Here is a 20,949-nt window from a genome sequence, read left to right on the forward strand (position 1 = left end):
TTTTTTGGTCAATATCCATTTTTTAAGGAAGTCAAAAAGAAGTGTAGTAGTAGATGTAGTTCTTACTTTTTTGTTGGCTTCTTGCCAGGGCAATGGTCCTTTTTATAAAGCCTTTTAGTCCTTCAGTTTACTCCAGTTATAATTTATTTACAAATGTGTTCCTCGGGAATGTCATTCAAAAGCCATGTGCAATGAGACAAGCCAGATTTTTATTTTTCACCCAGTCAGGTTAAGGTGTAGAAAGTGGATCAAACAGGACACATGGCTGGCCTCTTTCTTTGGTTTTTTCCTCCTCTGCTGAAATAAATTCATAGATGTGTGGAGGTAAATCCTAACTGAGAGTGCTCATACCTGTGTGGGGGTAAATCCTGACTGAGAGTGCTCATACCTGTGTGAGGGTAAATCCTGACTGAGAGCACTCATACCTGTGTGGGGGTAAATGCTCAGAGTGCTCATACCTGTGTGGGGGTAAATCCTCACTCAGATGCTCATATCTGTGTGAGGGGAAATCCTGACTGACAGCGCTCATACCTGTGTGGGGGTAAACCCTAACTGAGAGTGCTCATACCTGTGTGAGGGTAAATCCTTACTCAAATGCTCATACCTGTATGGGGGTAAATGCTCAGGGTGCTCATACCTGTGTGTGGGTGGGTAAATGCTCCCTCAGATGCTCATAGCTGTGAGCTGGAGGTGGCTGAGCCAGGTCTCAGGGATGTGGGGATGCTGATGGACTCTGCCAAATCAGGCAAACGATGGATGCACACAGTCTGCGCCCCTGCTGCTCAGCTGGGATGGCTGAGAGGCTCCAGCGTGGAGGGGCTGATCTGCTGCAGGAGCAGTGTGGGCTGCTCGGGGGCCCTGCAGTGTCCCCGGGCCTGGCAGGGGCTGGGCTCTGCTCTGGGCCTAGCACTGGGCGCCATTCCAGGCTGGAGGGCCATCCCAGGCCCTGGGTGTGTCCGGCCACGCTGCTCCAGGGAATTTTGGCACTGCTGTGCAGAGCCGTGGCTGCAGCCTCCCCTCCCTGTGGCCTGGCACCAGCCAGACTTCTGGCATGAGGCTTTTGGCACAAGGGCTGGCAGCAGGAGCGACGTGGAGCAGAGCTCCAGCAGGACCTTTGGCCTGGCTGGCTGCAGGAGCAGGCCCTCCCTGCTGCTGCCACAGCCCAGGGCACACCAGCCCTGCCACACTTTTGTCTTCTGCCATCATCCCTGCACCTTGCATGCCTCAAATCCTGCCAGCTACAAAGAGAAAAGGAAGGTGGGTTTTGGGGTAGTGGCTGGACTTGATGATCTTGAAGGTCTCCTCCAACCAAAATGATTCTGTGATTCTGTAAAACATGAAAAATCAACTTTTTCATAGATGGGGGAAGAAGGTTTGGAAGGGGGAATTTATGTTGTACCAGCTCTGGTAAGTGAAGATTACCACTATTAAGAGATAAAACAGTTAAAAACATATCAAAAATGCATGTTGGCTTGGGTCCTGCTTTGAAAAAGAAAAAAAGTGTTCTGTGATGTGTGATGGACCCATTTGTTTATCTGAGGTGAAAAAGGAAGGAAAAAGTCACCTGAGATCTGTCTGATGTGAAGATGACCTGAGCTGTGCTGCACATATCTTTAGAGATGGGAATGATACCTCTTGCTAACAGGCACAACATTTCCTAAGGTATTGAGGAGATTTTCAAGATGTGCATAGAGAGAGATTATTGTGAGTTAGACTGCTGGGAATTAAATTATGGCCATGTTGAAGGGAAAGCATCCTCAGCTTGAAGCCACTTTAATTGATGTCAGGTCACTCTGTCCTCAGAATTTAAAGTCATAAAATTGTTGTTAGAAAAGTGGATGCATTGCAGTGTGGAGGAATCAGGATAGCCTGGGCATTTGTGGAGGTGTGGCTGGAGTTGTACCTGCAATCAGCAATTAAAACAATTATCAGTGATTATAGCTCAGTAGAATGTCTGATCCCTTGCATTCCTCCAGCAGGGCTGGTGCTGGATGGTGCTGGGTACACAGTTCCTAAATTCAGTTTGCACCTTGTTTCTGTGCACCAAACTGGATTGGGGAAATGCTACATCAAGAGTTAGAAAGGTTGAGCCTTTCCTTTTACCAAACATCACTGGGTGTCAGGCAAACATATCAAATTTAATTGACTTTTTAAACACATCAAGTGTTTTGGAGCTATTCTGTGGAAATAGCATTTGGAAAGTTTTACCTGTCCATGGTGTTTCAGTTGGATCTGCATGGTGCTGGCAGAGAACAGGACAGTTTGGGCTTTTGGGGTGATTTTGTTTGAAGGCAGTTGCTGATTCTTGGGAACTGATGTAACCTTCTGTGTTTAAATGCCAGTGTGTTTTCCTCATTTGCAGTTGGTTTTTATGTACCAAGTCTACTGTACAGAGGTTTGCAAAAAAAACCAAAACCCTTTTTATGACTAATTCTCAGTGACAGTCGATGTCATTGAGCCTGTTTGTGTCATTGTAAATTGACATGAAGCCTTGGAAAGCTGGAAGTGGCTAAGCAGTTTTTCCACTCACAGGTAATTAGGGAACCATAACATGGGAACTTTGGTAGAGATAAAAGGATGTGGAAAGCACAACTGTATTTAGGAGGCTTCTTTTCACTCTGTCTACTTCCTAAAGAATTAACTTTCCTCCACAAATCAAGCCCATGGAGTTGTGCTGGTCATAACTTTAACAGATGATGGTGAGGAAAAGTAATTAGCCTTCAGTCAGAAATGGTTACACTGTGTGAGGCAGCGGTGCTTTGCACTGCGTGCACTGTAAATGTAAGTCATTTTAACATTGCTGGGAATTCATGAAGCTCTGAACTCAGATTTCCATGTTCTCTCAGGTTCCTGAAATGTTAACTCTTGGGTTGTGGTGCCAGTCGGTTCCTGTGCTGACAATGGGAATTAGGAGCCATTGAGAAGTCACTGAGCCACTGCACAGGAATGACATTGCTCCAATTGCATGGATTCAGTGCAAACGTCACATTACCCTGATTCCATCCCTGGCTCCAGGGGCTGCACACAGCAATGGTGCAGTGAGATGCTGCAGCACAGACACAGCACGGGCAGGTGCTGCCAGCAGGACAGGGATCTGCTCTGAGACAGGATAGAGATCTGCTCTGAGACAGGACAAAGGATGTGCTCTGAAACGGGATAGGGATCTGCTCTGAGACAGGATAAGGGATCTGCTCTGAGACAGGACAGGGATCTGCTCTGAGACGGGACAGGGATCTACTCTGACACAGGATAGGGATCTGCTCTGACACAGGATAAGGGATGTGCTCTGACACAGGATAGGGATCTGCTCTGAAGCAGGAGAGGGATCTGCTCTGACACAGGATAGGGATCTGCTCTGACACAGGACAGGAATCTGCTCTGACACAGGATAAGGGATGTGCTCTCGAGCAGGATAAGGGATCTGCTCTGACACAGGATAGGGGATCTGCTCTTCCCCAGTCCCTGTGGAACACAAGCTCAGGGTTAATGGCACTTGGAGAGCACTCTGAGGTCTGGTCCTGACTGAAAGCAGAACCTCTGCTGAGTCAGCAAGTGGATGTGCACAGAGGTTTGGGGATGAAAAAGGCAGACTGGGTGAGAAATGTAGCATCAGTAGTGGTGGCCTTGCTGGATTGTTGTTTTGTGTCCTAACTTGGAGGGAAATGGATTTGGATTTTTGGCTTTTGAGGTTTTTCTTGTTGGAGATTTTCTGAAGAGATGTGGGAAAAGAGATAGGGTTTGAGGGGGAGATAAGGAAAAAGGGTCAAGAATAATAGGGATAATGTGTGCAGGTAGGAAAAGGAGAAGACTAAGTGACTCTAGAAGGAAAAGCAGTACTGAAACAGGAAAACCTTCAAGGGTGAGACTGCAGGACTCCAGCTGGACACAGATGAGACTGTTAGTGCTATAAGGCTGCTGTAGTTACTCCAGTCTGTCCCAGCAGCTGGGTCACTGCTGCTTCTGTCACTGTGAGGCCATCCCTGTGTGACAGCCCCTGCCTCTGCCCCTGCAATATGCCTCACACAGGAAGATTGAAGAGAGGGGTCCTAACCTGGAAGATGTGGATGGCACTTTTCTGTTATTGAAAACAGAATATTAATATTTTTTATGAGAGCTTTTGTAACAAATTGCCTAGAAAGCTTGTGATCCCAATGGGGTTTGTACTGGCTTTTGTCAGATAGCCAATCTTTCACTATAATGTGGTTACAGCACATTTTACTTGAGTTTATAAACAAACAACTCCTCCCTAAAAGCAGCCTTGCCAATACACTCTGTTGGTGGTCCTAACCCTTGCTGAAGGGAGTGCAGCTCCCAGCTCTTGTCCACAGCTCTGGAGCTGCCCCTGCCTGGCAACTTCAACCTTTAACTGTGCTGCTGTTACAGGAAAACCTTCTCCCATGACCTTGTGCTGAGCATCAGAGCCACAGGGACAGCTAGACCTCAGAAAGCTTTATCTTATCTATGGGAAGGAGTGGAAAACCCTTCAAATCAAAATGTATCTGAGATACCTGCAGCTTGTGCTGGTTGGGTCAGTGGCCTTCCAGAGTGTTGAAAATGTTGAGATTTTACTTCAAATTGTTATAAGGAGTCACCTGCAGGATGTGTTGCTGGCTTTGTCAGAGCCCCTTCTCAGGACAAGAGGACTTTTGGGAGGTTAATAGGAAGAAATTGCATCTGATGAGGAAAATGAGGGGATGCCACTGGCGCTTCACTGAGATCTATGGGTTTGCTTGTCAGTGCTCCCTAGTGTTGTATCTTGCTTTTAAAGATCCATTTCACATCCATTTGTGGTTGCAGACACAGCAGAGAAAGGTGTAGCTGCTGAACCCAAGCAAAAACAAAATGGATCTCGGCAGCAAGAAGTCAAAATTGTAACAATGGCTGGAGAGAGCAAATAGTGTGCAAGGTCCTGCTTCTATGGAGTAGTTTATAACAGACTTGTTTCTGTGGAGTAGTTTAGGAAAGACCTATTTTGTGTTGTTGAATTAAATTCTGAGAAAAATGTGAGGTATTCTGGCCTTCCTCAGTGTTGTGCTTGTGTGTGTGGGTGTGCAGAAGTTGGTGGTGCTCCAAGCCCTCTCAGGCACCCAGAGCCCAGCGTTCCAACCACTTCTATCCCTCCTCCTGGCTGATGACTCAGCAAGTTATTGTCTTTTTCCACATGTCCAGACTTGTCTGCCTTTAAGTGTCCAGACACTTTGTTCCTTTCTTGTTGCTGCGTCACCACAAAGGCCTCATATGGATCTTATTTTCAACAGCTCCTGGGCAGCACTAAGGCTTTACTCTCATCACGAATTGTTTCTAACCTGGGTAAAAACCTTCAAAATTCAACCATCCTGATATTTTGATCATTCACTTATAATTTGCCCAAGTGCTGTGTGGGAATGGACGTTCCCGGCGTGTGGTTAAATACTGAAAAAGAGAGAAACTGAGAAGTGCACTCTACTTATTTACACACAAGTAATAAAGACTGGGGTTTTTTGGAAAAGCATTGATGAAGTGGTATGTGAAGTTCTGCCTCTTTTAATATTTTCCTTTACTCTGTTTTAGGTGTCTCTTGCAGAAAGTAACAGTAATGAGTTTTGTGGGAGAGATGAAGACTCCTCCACCCTTCATTAGAATTTGCTGCCTTATCCCAAATGCTCCAAAACACATTTAAATCACATAGTTGGAGCTTTTCACAAGTCAGTGCCTTTTCTCTCTCTTCATCTCTGATTCCAAACTGGAATGTGATTGGGAATGTAAATTCCTTTACAAGTGGCTGCAGCCTGTGTTGTCCAAGTAGGAAATGTGAGCCAGAGTGCACTGCAGGAGATGGAGCTGCAGCTGGGGTTTAGCTTGTGCCTCTTTTAGGTTGTGCATGTGGGGTGTGGAGCCTGCCCCAGAGCAGATTCATCTGTCTCTGGCTGCTCAGGAGCAGCAGGAGGAGTGTGAGCAGAGCCTGATGCCAGCCTGATGCTGCAGTGGTGGGTACATGGGGAGGGAGAGGGACTGGGGCTGTCCCTGCAGCTGGAACAGCTTCTGCAGAGACAGATACAGGCTGAAATACTGATCCAGAACAGGCTGATCTGCCCACAGCATCCTGCTGATTGTTTCATGCTTTGCACATGCAGCTGTTGCCTGTTGTCTGCTCCCTGCAGGAATCGCTGTCCCACCCGTTCCTGCTGTGCTTCGGCAGGACTGGGGTCAGCCGTGGCCATCAGCAGCTCCACCAGTGCTGCTGCACTAAGGACTGGCCTAAATGTTAATATAAATATATTTACTCCATGTATAAACAACCCCAGGCTGCACTGGAGCTGCTCAGCCTGGAGAAAAGGAGGCTCACGAAGAACCTTCTGTTTCTCCACAATTCCATGGCAGGAGGGCTTGGGCTCTGCTCCCAGGGAACAAGGGGAAATGGCCTCAAGCTGTGCCAGGGAGGTTTGGATTGGATATAAGGGAAAAATTTCTTCGTGAAGAGGGTTGTCAAGCATCGGAAAGGCTGCCCAGGGCAGTGGTGGAGTCCCTGCCCATGGAAGTGCTCCAGAACAGGTGTGGATGCAGCACGTGGGGCTTAGTGGTGGTGGTGTTGGCCTGATGGCTGGATGTGATCTCAGGTCTTTTCCACAGAAACCTTAAGGATTCTGTGATTATGCATTCAAGGGCTTTGTGCTTGAATTTTTGGTAAAGGAGCAGCTGATGCCTGTAGGCTTCCATGGGCATGGGGTCAAACCCCAGCTTTAGATGGAAACAGCCACTTCTGCCATAGTTTACAATTATTTTCAAGTGTTGCCTTGTTTGAAAGTGACTTCAGTAGCAGTGCTGGCAGGTATTCCAGGAGTGTCATTTATCTTGATGAACACATACGTGAGGGACTCACTACTTTTAATTAGGAAGATAGAATTGAAACAAAAGTAGGAATTTTGTGTGTGATCTGAGTGGTGTAGGTTTTTCAGCGGGAGAAAGGACTTTGGGAATTGAGCAGTTCATGTGAATGTGTTTCTCTTGGTGTGCTGTGGGGTTACACTGAGCTGGAGGCAAAGTCTGAAGTGGGAATGAGCAAAATGGTTCACCCAGTCCCTGCTGTGTGAAACCACACTAACAGCATCAAACAAGGTGCTTCATTTAGAAGTTAAAAACTCCATTTGCCTAATTTCTACCCCAAACCATTACTTTCTTAGGGAACTAAACCCCCTTCTTTCCAGACATCTGTGGCTGAGGCCATGCTGCGTTGCAAAGGAGAGATTTCCTGCTGTGCTTCCTGCTAGGGCTGCTAAATTCCCCTGGAACAATCTAAACATCATTATCAGCCCATTCAAATTAGTATTTCCTCCTACTTCTGTAAGGGATAAAAGGAGGTTTGTTTCCTTGCTGTTGATTTAAGTGTCCCACTGAAATTCCTTCACAATAACTGCTCTGGCACTGGGTGCATCCTTGAGAGTTTAAACCTCCTTGGGGTTACTGGATCAAGGCAGAACTGGGAGCCATCAGCTCTTCCAGCCTGTCATTAATCCAGGAAATGCCCTGGGCCACAATCAATACTGATGGAATTCTTGCCCAAACCCTGATTACAAAACTTCATAAAGAAGAGCCTGAGGAAATGAGAGATCTCTTCAGAACATCATCGTAAAATAAGGAACAATGTAATTTATGATCATAAACCTGAAAAGGACCAGCAAGGAATCCTGGAGGGTTCCCAAATAAGGAGATGGAGCTCTACAACAGCTCTTCTGTTCAGTTTAAGCATCCCTGCTCACTAATTAGAAGCTCAGTGAAACTCAGAGGTTTCCTTCCTCTGCTGTTCGGAATCCTTTTGTCAACAGCCCTCAGCCCAGTGGAGCTGGAGGGCACATACTTGGTCAGGAGCACTCCTGGGGCTGTTCAGGTCACTGGCTGCTGCTGCCATGTCCTCTCCTCTCTGTGCTTGCCTTCTCCAGGTTGGTGCTGCAGTGAGAGCTGTGCTGAGCAATGTGGCAGAGCAAACAAGCTGGCAGCAGCTGAGCTGAGCCGGGGGTGAATCTGCCCCGTTTTCAGTGATGTTCTGAACAGAGATCAACACTCAGCTCATTCTGATGAATTTTACACTTTTTCTACTTTGGGGGAATTGGTCATGAGGAAAATGAAAATCTTGGTTTCCCCCTCCTGAGTGGATTTGAGACTTTCTCTGTGAACAGTTTCTGAGTGGGTTCTCCTGGGGGACAATGAGGCTGTGTATTTTTTAGCCTGTTCTGTGTGTGCTGAACTGGTGGAAGCAGACTCAGCACTGGGCAGGTGCTGGGCATTTTCTTTTCAGTTGCCAGAGTTACTAAACTCAGAACCCTAAAGGCTCACAACAGCAGCCTTTAGGATGTTTGACCTTTGGGGTTGGCTTCATGGAGCATCTGTGAGCAATTCCCCATCCCCTGTTAGCCCTGCCAGGGGGTGCACAGTGCAGTCTGTGCCACAGCAAGTCAGATGTGGTTCAGATATAAATGTACAATCCTCCTTCAGGCTTCCAACAAAAATACAATTTCCATGTGCTTGGTGTGAGAATGAATAATGTATTTATATGGATTGCATGATTAAAGTATGTGTAGTGGTTTTAGGCAATTGGGCTTTAAAACGTCACAGTAACTTGGCTTGTCCTTGATCAACACTCCCAGTCCAGAACAAAGACCTTTTTCACTGCTAAACGTTTAAAATTTAAAGCAGAAATGTGTCTTAATGGATGGCTGTCCCTAACACTGCAGTGTGGAGGTGTGAATGGGTAATGGTGAATTAATGTATTTTTTTCTGTAAATAAGGGAAACATATATTCTGAATGAAGGCCTTACACACACATCTATTTGCTTCTTTATGTTTGTTTGCCTTTATATTTTTAAGACAAAGGAATGTTGTTTTTTGTAATTTAGTTACCATTACAACCTCAGCTCAGTTTGTAATTGGTTAAGAACATCCTGGAAGTGCTTGGCTTACTCAGTGTTGGAGTTGCAGCAGATTTAGTGATCCTGCCTAATTTTCCTAAGATTGCTTTGACAGGCAGTCCCTGACTACATTCCCTGATAACCACTACTCCTCCAAATTTTAACTTTAAAATTAAACAGGGCTGGTGGAAGTGCTTTGGAGAATGGAGCCTACCTAGCCACAAAACAGATCATGCAAGGAGCTTGCTCTCCCCAAGATAAAATTCTTCAGACAGGAATTACAGGGATAATCGGAACCAGGCTTTCCAAAGCCTCAGCTCTTTTGAAAGTTAATAGCCAGCATAAATATGCTCTGTGCAATATCTGGGGAAGGAGGGTTGAGGGGGGAAATACAGCCAAGACTGAAGGGCTGAAGGGCAAGAAACATTCTGCCTGCTCTGAGTTATCATTGAACTGATGGAAGGATGATTGTGCATGAACTGTTCTGCCTCAAACTCCGAGGCAGAAGGATACAGCAAAATGAGACACATTCTGCAAGGCAGGCAGAGCAATTGCTTGGCTTTGTAGCTGGTGAAAAGGGTTAAAGAATTTATTTAGTTGCCCCCCCCCCCCCCCTTCTTTCAACCTGGATCCAATAAAGGATGCTGTCATGGAAACCTTAAAGACCAAACATTGTCTAAATTATCTGGCCTCTGCCACAGGTAATACAAGTTTTGACTTACAAGGATTATCCAGAACTAAAGCCTGAGGGAGTATTAGGTTGCTATTCATTGACACTTTGAACAAAATCTGCCAAACAAGCCTGGCTGAGGCTATGTTGATGTATGTCTCCACTGTATGGTGCACAGTAAAATGAATGTTCAGCTTGGGTTATCCAGTTTTCATTGTGCCTTGGGGCAGACACAGCTCTCTATGTTTTGCCAAGCAAGCCAGCATAAGGAATTTATGAAAAAAAGAATAATGTAGGAAACAGAATGTTTTCATGTTGAAATGGAAAGCAGATGCTTCTCAAAGAGTGAAGGCAATATAACAGGAACTTGTCCTGGATGAGTGGTGGGATGGGTTCTCCAAGAGACGTGGGTACCTTCAGAGGATGGAGGAGAGCACAGAAAAACGCTTTGCTCCATGAGGTTTGAAATGAAGGCAGGTTGCTCCAAGTGTGATGGACCTCCCTTGCCCTGCTGTGGTGATGGCACGGCAGGCAGGAGTGGAAGAGCATGGTGGAAAAGGATCAGGCACGGAACTGAATCCAAGGGGTGTGTGCTGAGTGCTCGGCTCAGCCTGTGTTTCTCCTGCAATCTGCTCTTCCATCATTTCCAAGGAGAGAAGCCTCAAAGGCTGAGGAGAGCCCGTGGGTTAGTGCCCCATCCTGAGCAGTGAGCTGACTGTGGTTTGGTCATGGAAACGCTCCAGCACTGCCCTCATTTCAGGGAGATTTAGAGTCAGACACATCCTGAGCACTGTGGCTCTTGGAGGAGCCTGCAGGAACATGCACAGAGCAAAGCCCTCTGCTCATTTATCTGGGAGCAGCTCCTGGGAGAGCTTAACCAGCCCCAGTGACGTAAGTGATAGCTCAGTTTGGAGTGAAAGCAGCTGGCTTTGGGGCTCTGCTGTCATTCTCCCCTGCCCTGCCTTTGCCAAGATAAATGTTCCTCTCCTCTTTACCTTACTCATTAAAACATCTTCCCAGCCATCCCAGATAAACCAAGTTGAGAACATGTTGCAGTGCACACCTAGATTGTGAAATTCAAGGAGGGAGTTTAATAAAGCCTCTCAGGCTGTTGATAAGATAGGAAATGACAACCTGTTAAGGGGTAAAGCTACAGTACTTTATTATTTATTTATTAGAGCTTTAAATGGTGAAGAGATTGGAGCAGAAAAAAAGACCCACTGGAAACAGTTATTTTTCAGTATTTTAAGAACTCCCCCAAGTTGTCCTGCGAGGTTTTTGTCATTATTTTTCATAATACATTGCTTTATGTTTTCAGGCAGGTATTTGATAAGGAAGTACAACTTATTTTTCTCCAGTTCTTGTTAAGTGTATGTGCTGGGTGCAAGTGTAAATACTATAGGTTTGGGGAAGATAAACTACTTTCTTCAGGTGTAGGAATGGAATAGGAAGTTCCATCATAACAGAAAGAGCTCAGCTCAGTTTTGGTAGTGTTCCCTTTGCCTCTCTCCCATGTGGGTGCTGATCCAGCAATTAACAGCTGGATTAAAGCCAGCAGGGAAGAGATGTGGGTGCCTGGGGCTGGCAGTGCCCTGCCCAACACCCTGATCCTCCTGGTGGTTCTTGCAGTGCTCTGCCCTTCCCTGGCTTATAGATAGTTGGTGTTGGTGTTAATAGCAGTTTTCAGCTTCACCTCTGCCTGAAGTCAAGTGATTCTGTCCAGGCCCCTGCACTGTGTCTGCCTCACTTGGGTCTCTCTGTAGTTGAAGTTGCTGTCTGAGACTCCTCAATGTCACAGCTCCTGGAGTAAGTTTAGTGGAAAGGGAAATAATTGTCCACTCGTGCGTGGGAGGCCTGGGTGGGTTGGTTGGTGTGGTGGGTCAGCCCTTGCTGCTCCCATCGTGTGAGGGGTCGCAGACTCACAGAACACTTTGTGTGCAAAGGGATTTAAAGCCCCTCCAGCGCCGCCCCTGCCATGGCAGGGACACCTCCCACCGTCCCTGGTGCTCCCAGCCCTGTCCAGCCTGGCCTTGGGCACCGCCAGGGATCCAGGGGCAGCCACAGCTGCTCTGGGCACCCTGTGCCAGCGCTTTATCGGGCTCAGTGAGGAACCCCTGATGTCCTAAGGTTTGTCTGTGTTTGTACTGAGACAAAAGAACCGCTTAGAAGGGAATGATGGATAAAGCTGCTGACAGCTCAGTCAGGAGTGCTGCCTCCGAGAACGGGCATTTGCATAACAGGAGTTATTCAATCGATGCAAATGCTCTGCGGAGCTGCAGACCCGAAGTGAGAATGGGAGGAAGCAAATTGGAGGTGTTAAAGGTGTGAAATGGTCTGAGTGGAAATTCAGGTGAAGCTGAAATCAGGAAAACTTCAGCATCCAGAAAGCTCTGGCAAGAAACTGAGATACTCCATCCCTTCTTGACCTTCTAGAGCTGGCTGATGATTTATCGCTCTGGAAACATAATTTGTGAACACTGGGAAGGAAAAAAAGGGAGGAAAGTTTATGAAAATCCACTTTATCTCCTTTGCTGCTTTAACAAACTTATGGTTCACTGTGACAGTGTCAGGAAATAATTTAGTAGCCTTTAACTGTGTGTTTTTCTCAGTTTGAACTTCAACTAAACTTCTTAAAATACACCCACCCACGGCAGATTTTTGCAGCTGAAATTCTTAACCTGTAAAAGCTGTGTGGATTTTGCGTGACCATGGAAAACCTGGATGTGGCCCTGGGTCAGCCTGAGGCCATCCGGCTGCTGCTCAGGGCTGGATCGGGCACTGAGACAACCTTAAAGCACAGGCAGGGAAGGGTTAAAACTCTCGGAAGGAAAAGTGTTATTTAAAATACTTGAATTAACTTCTAAGTGTCTTTAAAAGACAATACACCAGTTTTTGAGATTAGGCCAAAATGTTCTGTAGTTCACCTCTTTCGGCTGATGCAGAGTGATAATTGCAGGAGGTGAGTGTCTGAATTGCAAACAAGTGAGGAAACTGCTGCTGTTTTCTAGTGCAGCCTTCACTTTTTTTTCCTTAGTGAAGACATCCATAAATAGCAAATTATCTATTAGCAGGTGGGTTGTGAAGTGACTTTATCTTTAAACATTCACACAGTATATATAGAAAAACAAACCGGGATCACAGAGTTCTCAAACAAAATTACTTTTTTTTCCATAAGCAGATGCAAATCTGCTTCTAAATCGGCTAATATCATGGAGCTCTGTTTGAATGTTTTTGTATTTCAAAGTCTGTTACACACAGAGCTGAAAATCTCTATCCAGCATAGAAGCTCTGTGATCCCCAGTCCTGTGCATGCATTTAGTTGTATATATTTGTTCTCCCTAATGGAGAATTAAAATATCATAAATCTATGCTAATGTCTGTGAGTCCTATTATGAGTTATTCCAGGTTCTTTTAAATTCCTGATGAAGATAAAAAGCAGTAGTTTGTTTATTTGATGATAACTTCATTCTGGGTTTAATTATTCATAAGATCACAGCAAAGGCAATCTGTTTTGCAAATATGACTGTTTAATAGTATGGCACTTCAGTAGAGCAAGCTGATATTGAATCCTCAGTGAGGAATGAGTAACTCGCTTTTAGTTGAATTATAAATCATGTAGATTACTGCAGTGTAGATAGTTAAATTCTGCTCTATTCTCATGTTCCAGCAAGAGCAACAAATGTATTTCAGCACTTGGTAAAATGAATGGAGTTTCCACCGAGGGAGTGAATTAGAACTACGTTAAAATTTCACTGTTTTATAGCAATGTGTTGTAATTATCTGGTACTGGATATATTTCCTGCCAGTTTAACTGCATGGATCAACCCTCCAATGTCACAGAGCAGCTCTTACACCTAATAGAGCTCTCAGGACTCAAGTATATTTTAAGGCAGTTAATGTGTTGTGTGAAATGAGAGCATTGCATGGCCTGGGGGCCATGTGCAGATTGTTGTGGTGCCACTGCCCCGTGTGTGAGCAGGAGCAGGGCAGGGTGGGGGGACACAAATGGCTTTGGTCATCAACCTCTGCACCTGCAGGTTTGGGCTGTTCCTGCCCCAAGGCTTGAAGAGAACAAAGTGCCCCAAGTCTGTGCAGTGGGTGCAGAGGATCCAGCAAATCCCATTTCACTGCAACTGCACATTTACATCTTGGGTGCAAACCCACAGAATCAAATGTGGGAGCCAGAGCAGCATTCTCCATGTCCATCTCTCTTACTGCATCTTAGTGCCAGTGTTCCACAGTCAGTTATGGCTCCCAGACCCTTTTCACTGTATTTTTAAGCCAGCTGAACCATGCAAGGCTGGGGCACTCTGTGCTAACCCAGCCTCTGTAGTGAGAGCACTTTTACAGCAGCATGATGACTAAATCAATTTGCACCAAATGGCCAAGCATGATTTTTCAAGGATTTTGCTCTGAGATGTCAAATATAGAATGTCCTTCAAACCATTTATGTAATTTATAACATTTAAAAGCTTTAATTTCCTTCTGCTGTTCCCGCATGAAGGACATCACCAGTTGATTAGATGTTTTAGGTATCAGTTGTCTCTTTATTTTTTTTTCCTTATAACCAAACAAAATGTGGAAATAAAGGGAAAAACCTCACCCTGAACAATCGTTACTTTTAAGATTTTCTCAATTAAGAAGCAGAGTTAAACCAAATCCATTCCATACAAAATAATCTTAAAAAATCTGTGTGTATGCTTTGTACAGGTTCCACAAAGGAGTTGATTGAGAGCTGCTGTGGAGCTGGCCAGCAGTGGGCTATAGACAACGGGGAGTGCACAGAAATCCCTGTAAGTGGCATGGATGGTGATATTTGCAGGTACGTAAGGTAAAACTGAACATTTTTGGTAAGCATAAAGAGTAGCCCTTGAAAAGAAATCAAATGTACTTCATGGGATGTCCAGGAGACTGGAAACCGTATCATTCATTGTCTGAATTATTTGTGGGCTGGCAATATTCATGCCTAATTGGAAGCCAGGATTTTCCCCTCCATTTGCCTAAAATCTAATCTGGACAAAAGCTTTTCAAGGTTTCTTTTTGTCTGTCCCATGAGCAGAGCACAGATTTTTATTTCCCGTTTTCCACCTGTGACGGTGCTCACAGGGGCTCTTGGATGAAGGAAGACACGAGGATCTGACTCCATGTTTCAGAAGGCTTGATTTATTATTTTATTATATATATTACATTAAAACTATACTAAAAGAATAGAAGAAAAGGTTTCATCAGAAGGCTGGCTAAGCTAAGAATAGAATCAGAAAGAATGATAACAAAGGCTTCTGTCTCAGACAGAGGGTCCAAGCCAGCTGACTGTGATTGGCCATTAATTACAAACAAATTAACATGGGCCAATCACAGATGCACCTGTTGCATTCCACAGCAGCAGATAATTATTTTTCACATTTTGTTCCTGAGGCCTCCCAGCTTCTCAGGAGGAAAAATCCTAAGGAAGGGATTTTTCATGAAAAGATGTCTGTGACATTCCACCCATCTGTGGAGGTGCAGTTCAGTGGGAGGGCAGAGCTGGCAAGTGCTGAGTGCAGTGATTATCCATCCGTGTGCTAAGGGATGTGTTCATTGCTCTGTGAGTGGCCCTGGTTCTGCTGGAGTGGGACCGTGCCCTGATCCTGGGGCCCTGAGAGGGAGCCAGGTTCCCTCTGCACGGCAGGGATGGGTGCAGGGTAACCTGGACCAGCTGCAGTTCATCCCTTTCCCTGCCCACGAGCCAGGAGCAGCCCTTGGGGAGGATGGAGACAAACCCACTCCAGACTCACATTTTCAAAGACTGATCCCATCATTTAGAGCATTGAAAAGCTTTGGCATGATCCCTTTTATCAAATTCAGTATCACTGCACCTTTCTGAAGTTACTGGGAGACTGAAATCCCTCCTGTTGGGATCTGAGTTGGTAGATCTCACAGATCTACCAACTGTGAAGTGAAGGCAGATTAAAAATCCCAGCCTCGGCCTAAGTAGGTGCAAATCCAGTACATGAATGAGTTGCACCTGCACATCTGAGGCTGGTTGTAGATGAAAAAGCCAGATCCTAAATGTTTCAGTCCCTGTGAACCTACTGAGATTAAAAGGAATAAGAGATCAGGGCTTCAGTTGTCTTACTTGTAAAATTTCAGTTGTGTCCCTGTTTTAAAGATTTAAGCCTGCCCGTAAATATTAGGTCTAAACAAAATGTTTTATGTAAAAAAGCATTCAAGTATGTGGCCTCAGAGCCTGGAAAGTGAGGACAAAACCTTGCTGCTGCCACTGGGAGCTGTGCCAGTGAGCAGGGCTGGTGACCCTGCCCCTCTCCAGCCCCAGGGCACTCCCTGTGCTGGCACCCTGCAATTCCTGCAGCCCCCAGGACTCTGCTCCAGCTCAACTCACTGCCCAAAGATTGTAAAATCCCGGTCTGGTTTGGGTTGGAAGGACTGGAACCCAATCCCGTTCCCCCCCTGCCATGGGCAAGGACACCTTCCACTGTCCCAGGCTGCTTGGAGCCCTGCCCAGCCTGGCCTTGGGCACTGCCAGGGATGCAGGGGATAGGTACAAAGGAGATAGTCTTTAAAAAAATGAGTATTCCTGTTCTGCCAGCATAGTTCTCTGCACGTCTTCAGGTGTTCCGAGTGGGGTACTTGAGGTGGCACTGGGACGTTTGCAGGGGTGTCAGAGAGCCCTGTCCCTGGGCTGTGTGACAGTGCCCCGGGCTGTGTGACAGTGCTGTCCCTGAGCTGTGTGTGTGTGTGACAGTGCCCTGGGCTGTGTGACAGTGCCCCGGGCTGTGTGACAGTGCCCTGTCCCTGGGCTGTGTGTGTGTGACAGTGCCCCCGGGCTGTGTGACAGTGCCCTGTCCCTGGGCTGTGTGTGTGTGACAGTGCCCCGGGCTGTGTGACAGTGCCCTGTCCCTGGACTGTGTGTGTGTGACTGTGCCCCCGGGCTGTGTGACAGTGCCCTGGGCTGTGTGACAGTGCCCCGGGCTGTGTGACAGTGCTGTCCCTGAGCTGTGTGTGTGACAGTGCCCCGGGCTGTGTGACAGTGCCCTGTCCCTGGGCTGTGTGTGTGACAGTGCCCCGGGCTGTGTGACAGTGCCCTGGGCTGTGTGACAGTGCCCCGGGCTGTGTGACAGTGCTGTCCCTGAGCTGTGTGTGTGACAGTGCCCCGGGCTGTGTGACAGTGCCCTGGGCTGTGTGACAGTGCCCCGGGCTGTGTGACAGTGCTGTCCCTGAGCTGTGTGTGTGTGTGATAGTGCCCTGGGCTGTGTGACAGTGCCCTGTCCCTGGGCTGTGTGTGTGTGACTGTGCCCCCGGGGTGTGTGACAGTGCCCTGGGCTGTGTGACAGTGCCTGTCCCTTGCAGGATTGCCCAGAAGCAGTGCTGCGTGTCTACGGTGAGGGAGAACAGCTGCCTGGCCGGGATGGTGGCCGCCAAGGAGGGGGACACGTGTGGCCCCGAGGACAGCGACCCCTGCGCGGGCTCCTCCTACAAGGTGAGCTCCCCTGTGGGTGTGCCAGGTGTCCTCCTGCCTCAGCAGGGATCTGCTCCTGCATTCCTGTGGGGCACAGGAATGATGAACTTGCAGGAATGTGGCAGTGAAATGGTGCTGTTTGCATTTCAGTGTGCAGCCCCTTTTAAAACTTTGCTGTAATGTCGTTTTGAATTAATTTCTGTCTCCGTTTTGCAGACCTAACTGGCTGTATTGCTTTTGCTTCCTCGCGTTGGAAGTAGCTGAAAAGTGCATTTTAGTTTTTATATCTATAGTGTAGAAGAATTTAGAAAATGATGGGGCAAAACTTAATTGAAGATATAATGTGAAAGCCATTACTGGGCGCTTTGCTTGGCTCCAGTGTTGAATTGTAGCCCCCTTCCCAGTTCTGCACAATGCTGGACTAGATGAACAAGCATTTAGATGATGATGGAAGCTTTTGTTCATAAATAAAGGCAAACCCTTAATGGACAGCACAAATCACAAATCCTGAGCCACAGCCTCTGCTTAGATAAATGAGATTTGCTTTATGAGAACCAGTGGAGCCAAACCAATTTAAACCAGTTTGAAGATTCAGCAGCTCGCTTGTCCTGTTTTCACCAGAACAGTGCCTTTCAGAATTCATTTCCCTCTGATCATCATTTACATAGCTATAGCTCAGCTGAAGTGCAGCTTCCTGGGCTCAGCAGGAGCCCGATTAGTTCTATCTGTTCTTTTACATCGCAGACTCTCCCAGATAATTGTTCACTGGAAAAGCAGGGAATGTGGACATCCACTGCAGAGTTTAAGGGTTAATTAGCTGTGCTGATTTGTCATCCTCAGAACCATTGCTGATTTGGGTCTGAAGTCTGTCATTAGAGTAAAAGGAGAATTTGTGCATTCAGGAGAAGACATTAATATGTCTGAAATGTGACAGTATTGTTATTCCTAGGTTTTCACCAGGGGTTGTTTGCATGCCAGGCAGAGCCAGGCTGTGGAGTCAACCTGATTACACATGCCATTCCTCAGGCAGGGCTGGGGAGGGAGAGCTCCATCATTCCTGGCTGAGCTCAAACCAGTGACTAAAGACTCCCGTGGAATGGTTCCTCATGCCAGTTCCACTGGGATTTTTCCTTTAAGATAAACCATCTGAGACAGTAAAATTACTGAGCAGCTTTGCTCACCTATTTAGCTCGTTTAGCTCTTGAGTCATTGCAGTTACTGCTTGAAAAAAAATCAATAAATATTGAGACTGTTGAGACTTGGTATTACTTTAACATTACAGTATATACTGCTGTAATACAAAATAATCCAACTTTCTACTGCTTTTTAATGCTTTGTATTACAAGAAGGGTTTTCTAATTTTATTGTGGTTAAACATTGTTTCAGAAGGGATCTGGCAGAAGATGCTGACAGTCCAAAGTGGTGTTTCCCCTGATCTGTCTGCTCTTAGTAAATCCTGTGGCATAAATCATAAATCAAAATGTTTGTCTGGAATGTGGAAAGGTTCATTAATTGCCTCAAAACACAGCAAGATATTTACACTGTCTTGCCAAAAGCCAGGGTTTTATCTCCACGTTACAAACATTTGTGGGTATTCAGGCATTTTAGATGTTTTCACCTTTTGCTTCAAGATCAATGTGGCAGTGCTGGTTTTTCAGATCCAGGAGTTCAACCTGTGCTAAATCAACCTGATCTTGGGGTGCTTTCATTGTTATTTACTCTTAACACCAGAAGCACAGGCTTAGGGATTTTTCCTAGTGGACTCCAACATGGTAAATCCGATTATGCAGAATTCCAGCTAAGATAGTTTTGAGGGGAATGCAGAAAGCTGTGAACCATAGAATGGTTCTCAAGGTGGGTTTCTCAACTGCCAGGTAAAAATAGTCATATTTGCTATTAAATCAGTTGTAGAATTCCTGGGAAGTTCAAAAAGCAGCTTACAGAAAGTCAAGGCATTCCAATTCTTTCATTTTAGATGGAACTTTTCAGAGAACAAGTTTTTCCACTGGAAAATGAGACAGTTTTGTTCACCTGGAAAATATGTGTGCCCAAAGATGTATGACTGATTGAATACTCTCTGTCATGCCTGCACATGGGATAAATTGTTAATCAAATTATGACTGAAAGAAGCTGGGTTCTTCAAGGCAAATATTGCACATTTTACAGTACTTCAGTAAAAACATGTATTATCTTGAACTTCTATTTTGCATATTGAAGGTGACAAAACTGAGCTAAAACAAAAGACAAAAAAAAGAGTATTTGTTTTCCTAAATTTCGAATTTGAGGGTTCTGGATTTGGGGAGGATGGCAAGAGGAATTTTCCCTTTTCTAGCATGACTACAATTCATTATTGCTAGGGGTTTTGGTTTTTGGTTTTGTTTTTTTTTTTAATATTCATTCAAAAAGATAATTTAAGCCTATTTAGTGTGCAAAATAATTCATCCTCTTCAAGGCCCATAGTGTAAATAATTTTTCACAAATGTATTTGGGCACGTGAAGGGAGCTCCTTATGGCTGTGCATATTTGCAGATGTGAGTAATGTCTGCTGTTTATGGTGTTTGGGGATTTCTCAGATTAGGAAGCAGGGCCATAAAATGAGAGCTGCAGCCCTCATGCACATGCCAGGCTGTGCTCTGAGTGTGAAGTGCTCACAGAACCCCAGTGCTGCCCTGAAAAAAGGGGCTCAGCACAAGAGTTCCTGGGCATTGAGCTGGCAGCGGGTGCATCTCCCTGCAGGAGACAGGCTCTGGATTAATGGGAATGCCCACCTAGGGCTCTGGATTAATGGGAATGCCCACCTAGGATTTCTAATGGTGGAAAGTGATCCCTCCTCATTCCCATGCCCCTCAGAACACTGCTTCTCTTAGTGCCTTCCCAGCTCAGGGATCTCCCTCCTGCTCTGTCCCTGGAGCTCCTGCTGCCAGCTCCAATCCTGTGTCTGACCCTTTCCGCAGGGTACCCAAATGTTTGAGCAGGCTGGAATCTCCTCTCTGGGCTCAGGGAGGTTCCTGTCCCTCATTTCCTGTGTCTGACCCTTCCCACAGGGTACCCAAATGTTTGAACAGGCTGGAGTCTCCTCTCTGGGCTCAGGGAGGCTCCTCCAGTGTGGCTGCAAGCTCTGAGTTAGTGGGTGATGTCAAAGGAGCTGCAGAGGGAAGGAAACTCTGCTTTTCTGGCAGTGAAACATGGTATTTATAGCTAAAATACATGAACAAACAAATAAATAAATTAGGGGTGAGAGGACACAAATTCAAATCCACAAAGGCATCTCCAGCTCAGGTGTGACCCCTGTTGTCTCTGCAGCAGACTCAGCTTGGTTAGGTATCCACTGTGCATCCACATTGTGGACTTCTGGAGTTTGGTATCATTTATGTGATGCCCTTTTGTGGCCTGGCTGTGCAGTAGATTTGTCTGGGACTGAGTAAAGCAGCACACAGTTTTTGCCTGCCACCTGCAGCAGAGCAAACTGCAAGAGGTGGGAGATGAGCATGTCAGTGAAGCTGCTGTTCAGGTGTGAAAGAAAGAGGCACAGAGCTCATCAAAGACACCCTGGGGTCCCTCCTGGCAGTCCCAGCAGGATGCTGTGCAGCACAGCCAGGTCATTAAAGGTGAGAGCGGGGCTGGAGTGCAGAGAGGAGAGTCTGTGCTGGCACTGACAGGCTGGGATGCTGCTGGCCCTCACATCTGTGCACGTTGTTTCCAGTTCACACAGCTTCAACTGACCATGGTTTGAGCTCTAATGCAAAGAGGTGCGGATTTCTATTATTTTGTTTATAATTTCTGTTCATACTACACACAGGCAAGGCCTGGGGGGAGCAGGATGTGCAGCACCCCGCCTTCCTGGCGTGTGGAGCTGCTGAAATCACTGGCACAGCCAGACTTTGTGTTTGTTGTGGCTGCAGTTGACCCATTGGTGCAGAATGGCAAAAAACAAGCACAAG

The 20,949-nt window shown here is 46.2% G+C and overlaps 1 protein-coding gene across 1 annotated transcript in view; it reads left to right on the forward strand.

The window, feature by feature from the left end:
- FBLN2 (fibulin 2) overlaps window positions 1-20,949 on the forward strand; it is a 94,144-nt gene that overhangs the window by 45,211 nt on the left and 27,984 nt on the right. The window contains exons 3-4 of the mRNA XM_054280914.1: window positions 14,263-14,374; window positions 16,900-17,029. Of these exons, the coding sequence (XP_054136889.1) occupies window positions 14,263-14,374; window positions 16,900-17,029 (242 nt within the window). The remainder of the gene's footprint in view (window positions 1-14,262; window positions 14,375-16,899; window positions 17,030-20,949) is intronic.

This window comes from Melozone crissalis, unplaced genomic scaffold (assembly GCF_028551555.1).
Source record: "Melozone crissalis strain CALT ecotype California unplaced genomic scaffold, PUWL_Pcris_2 ptg000029l_1, whole genome shotgun sequence".
Classification (NCBI taxonomy): domain Eukaryota; kingdom Metazoa; phylum Chordata; class Aves; order Passeriformes; family Passerellidae; genus Melozone; species Melozone crissalis.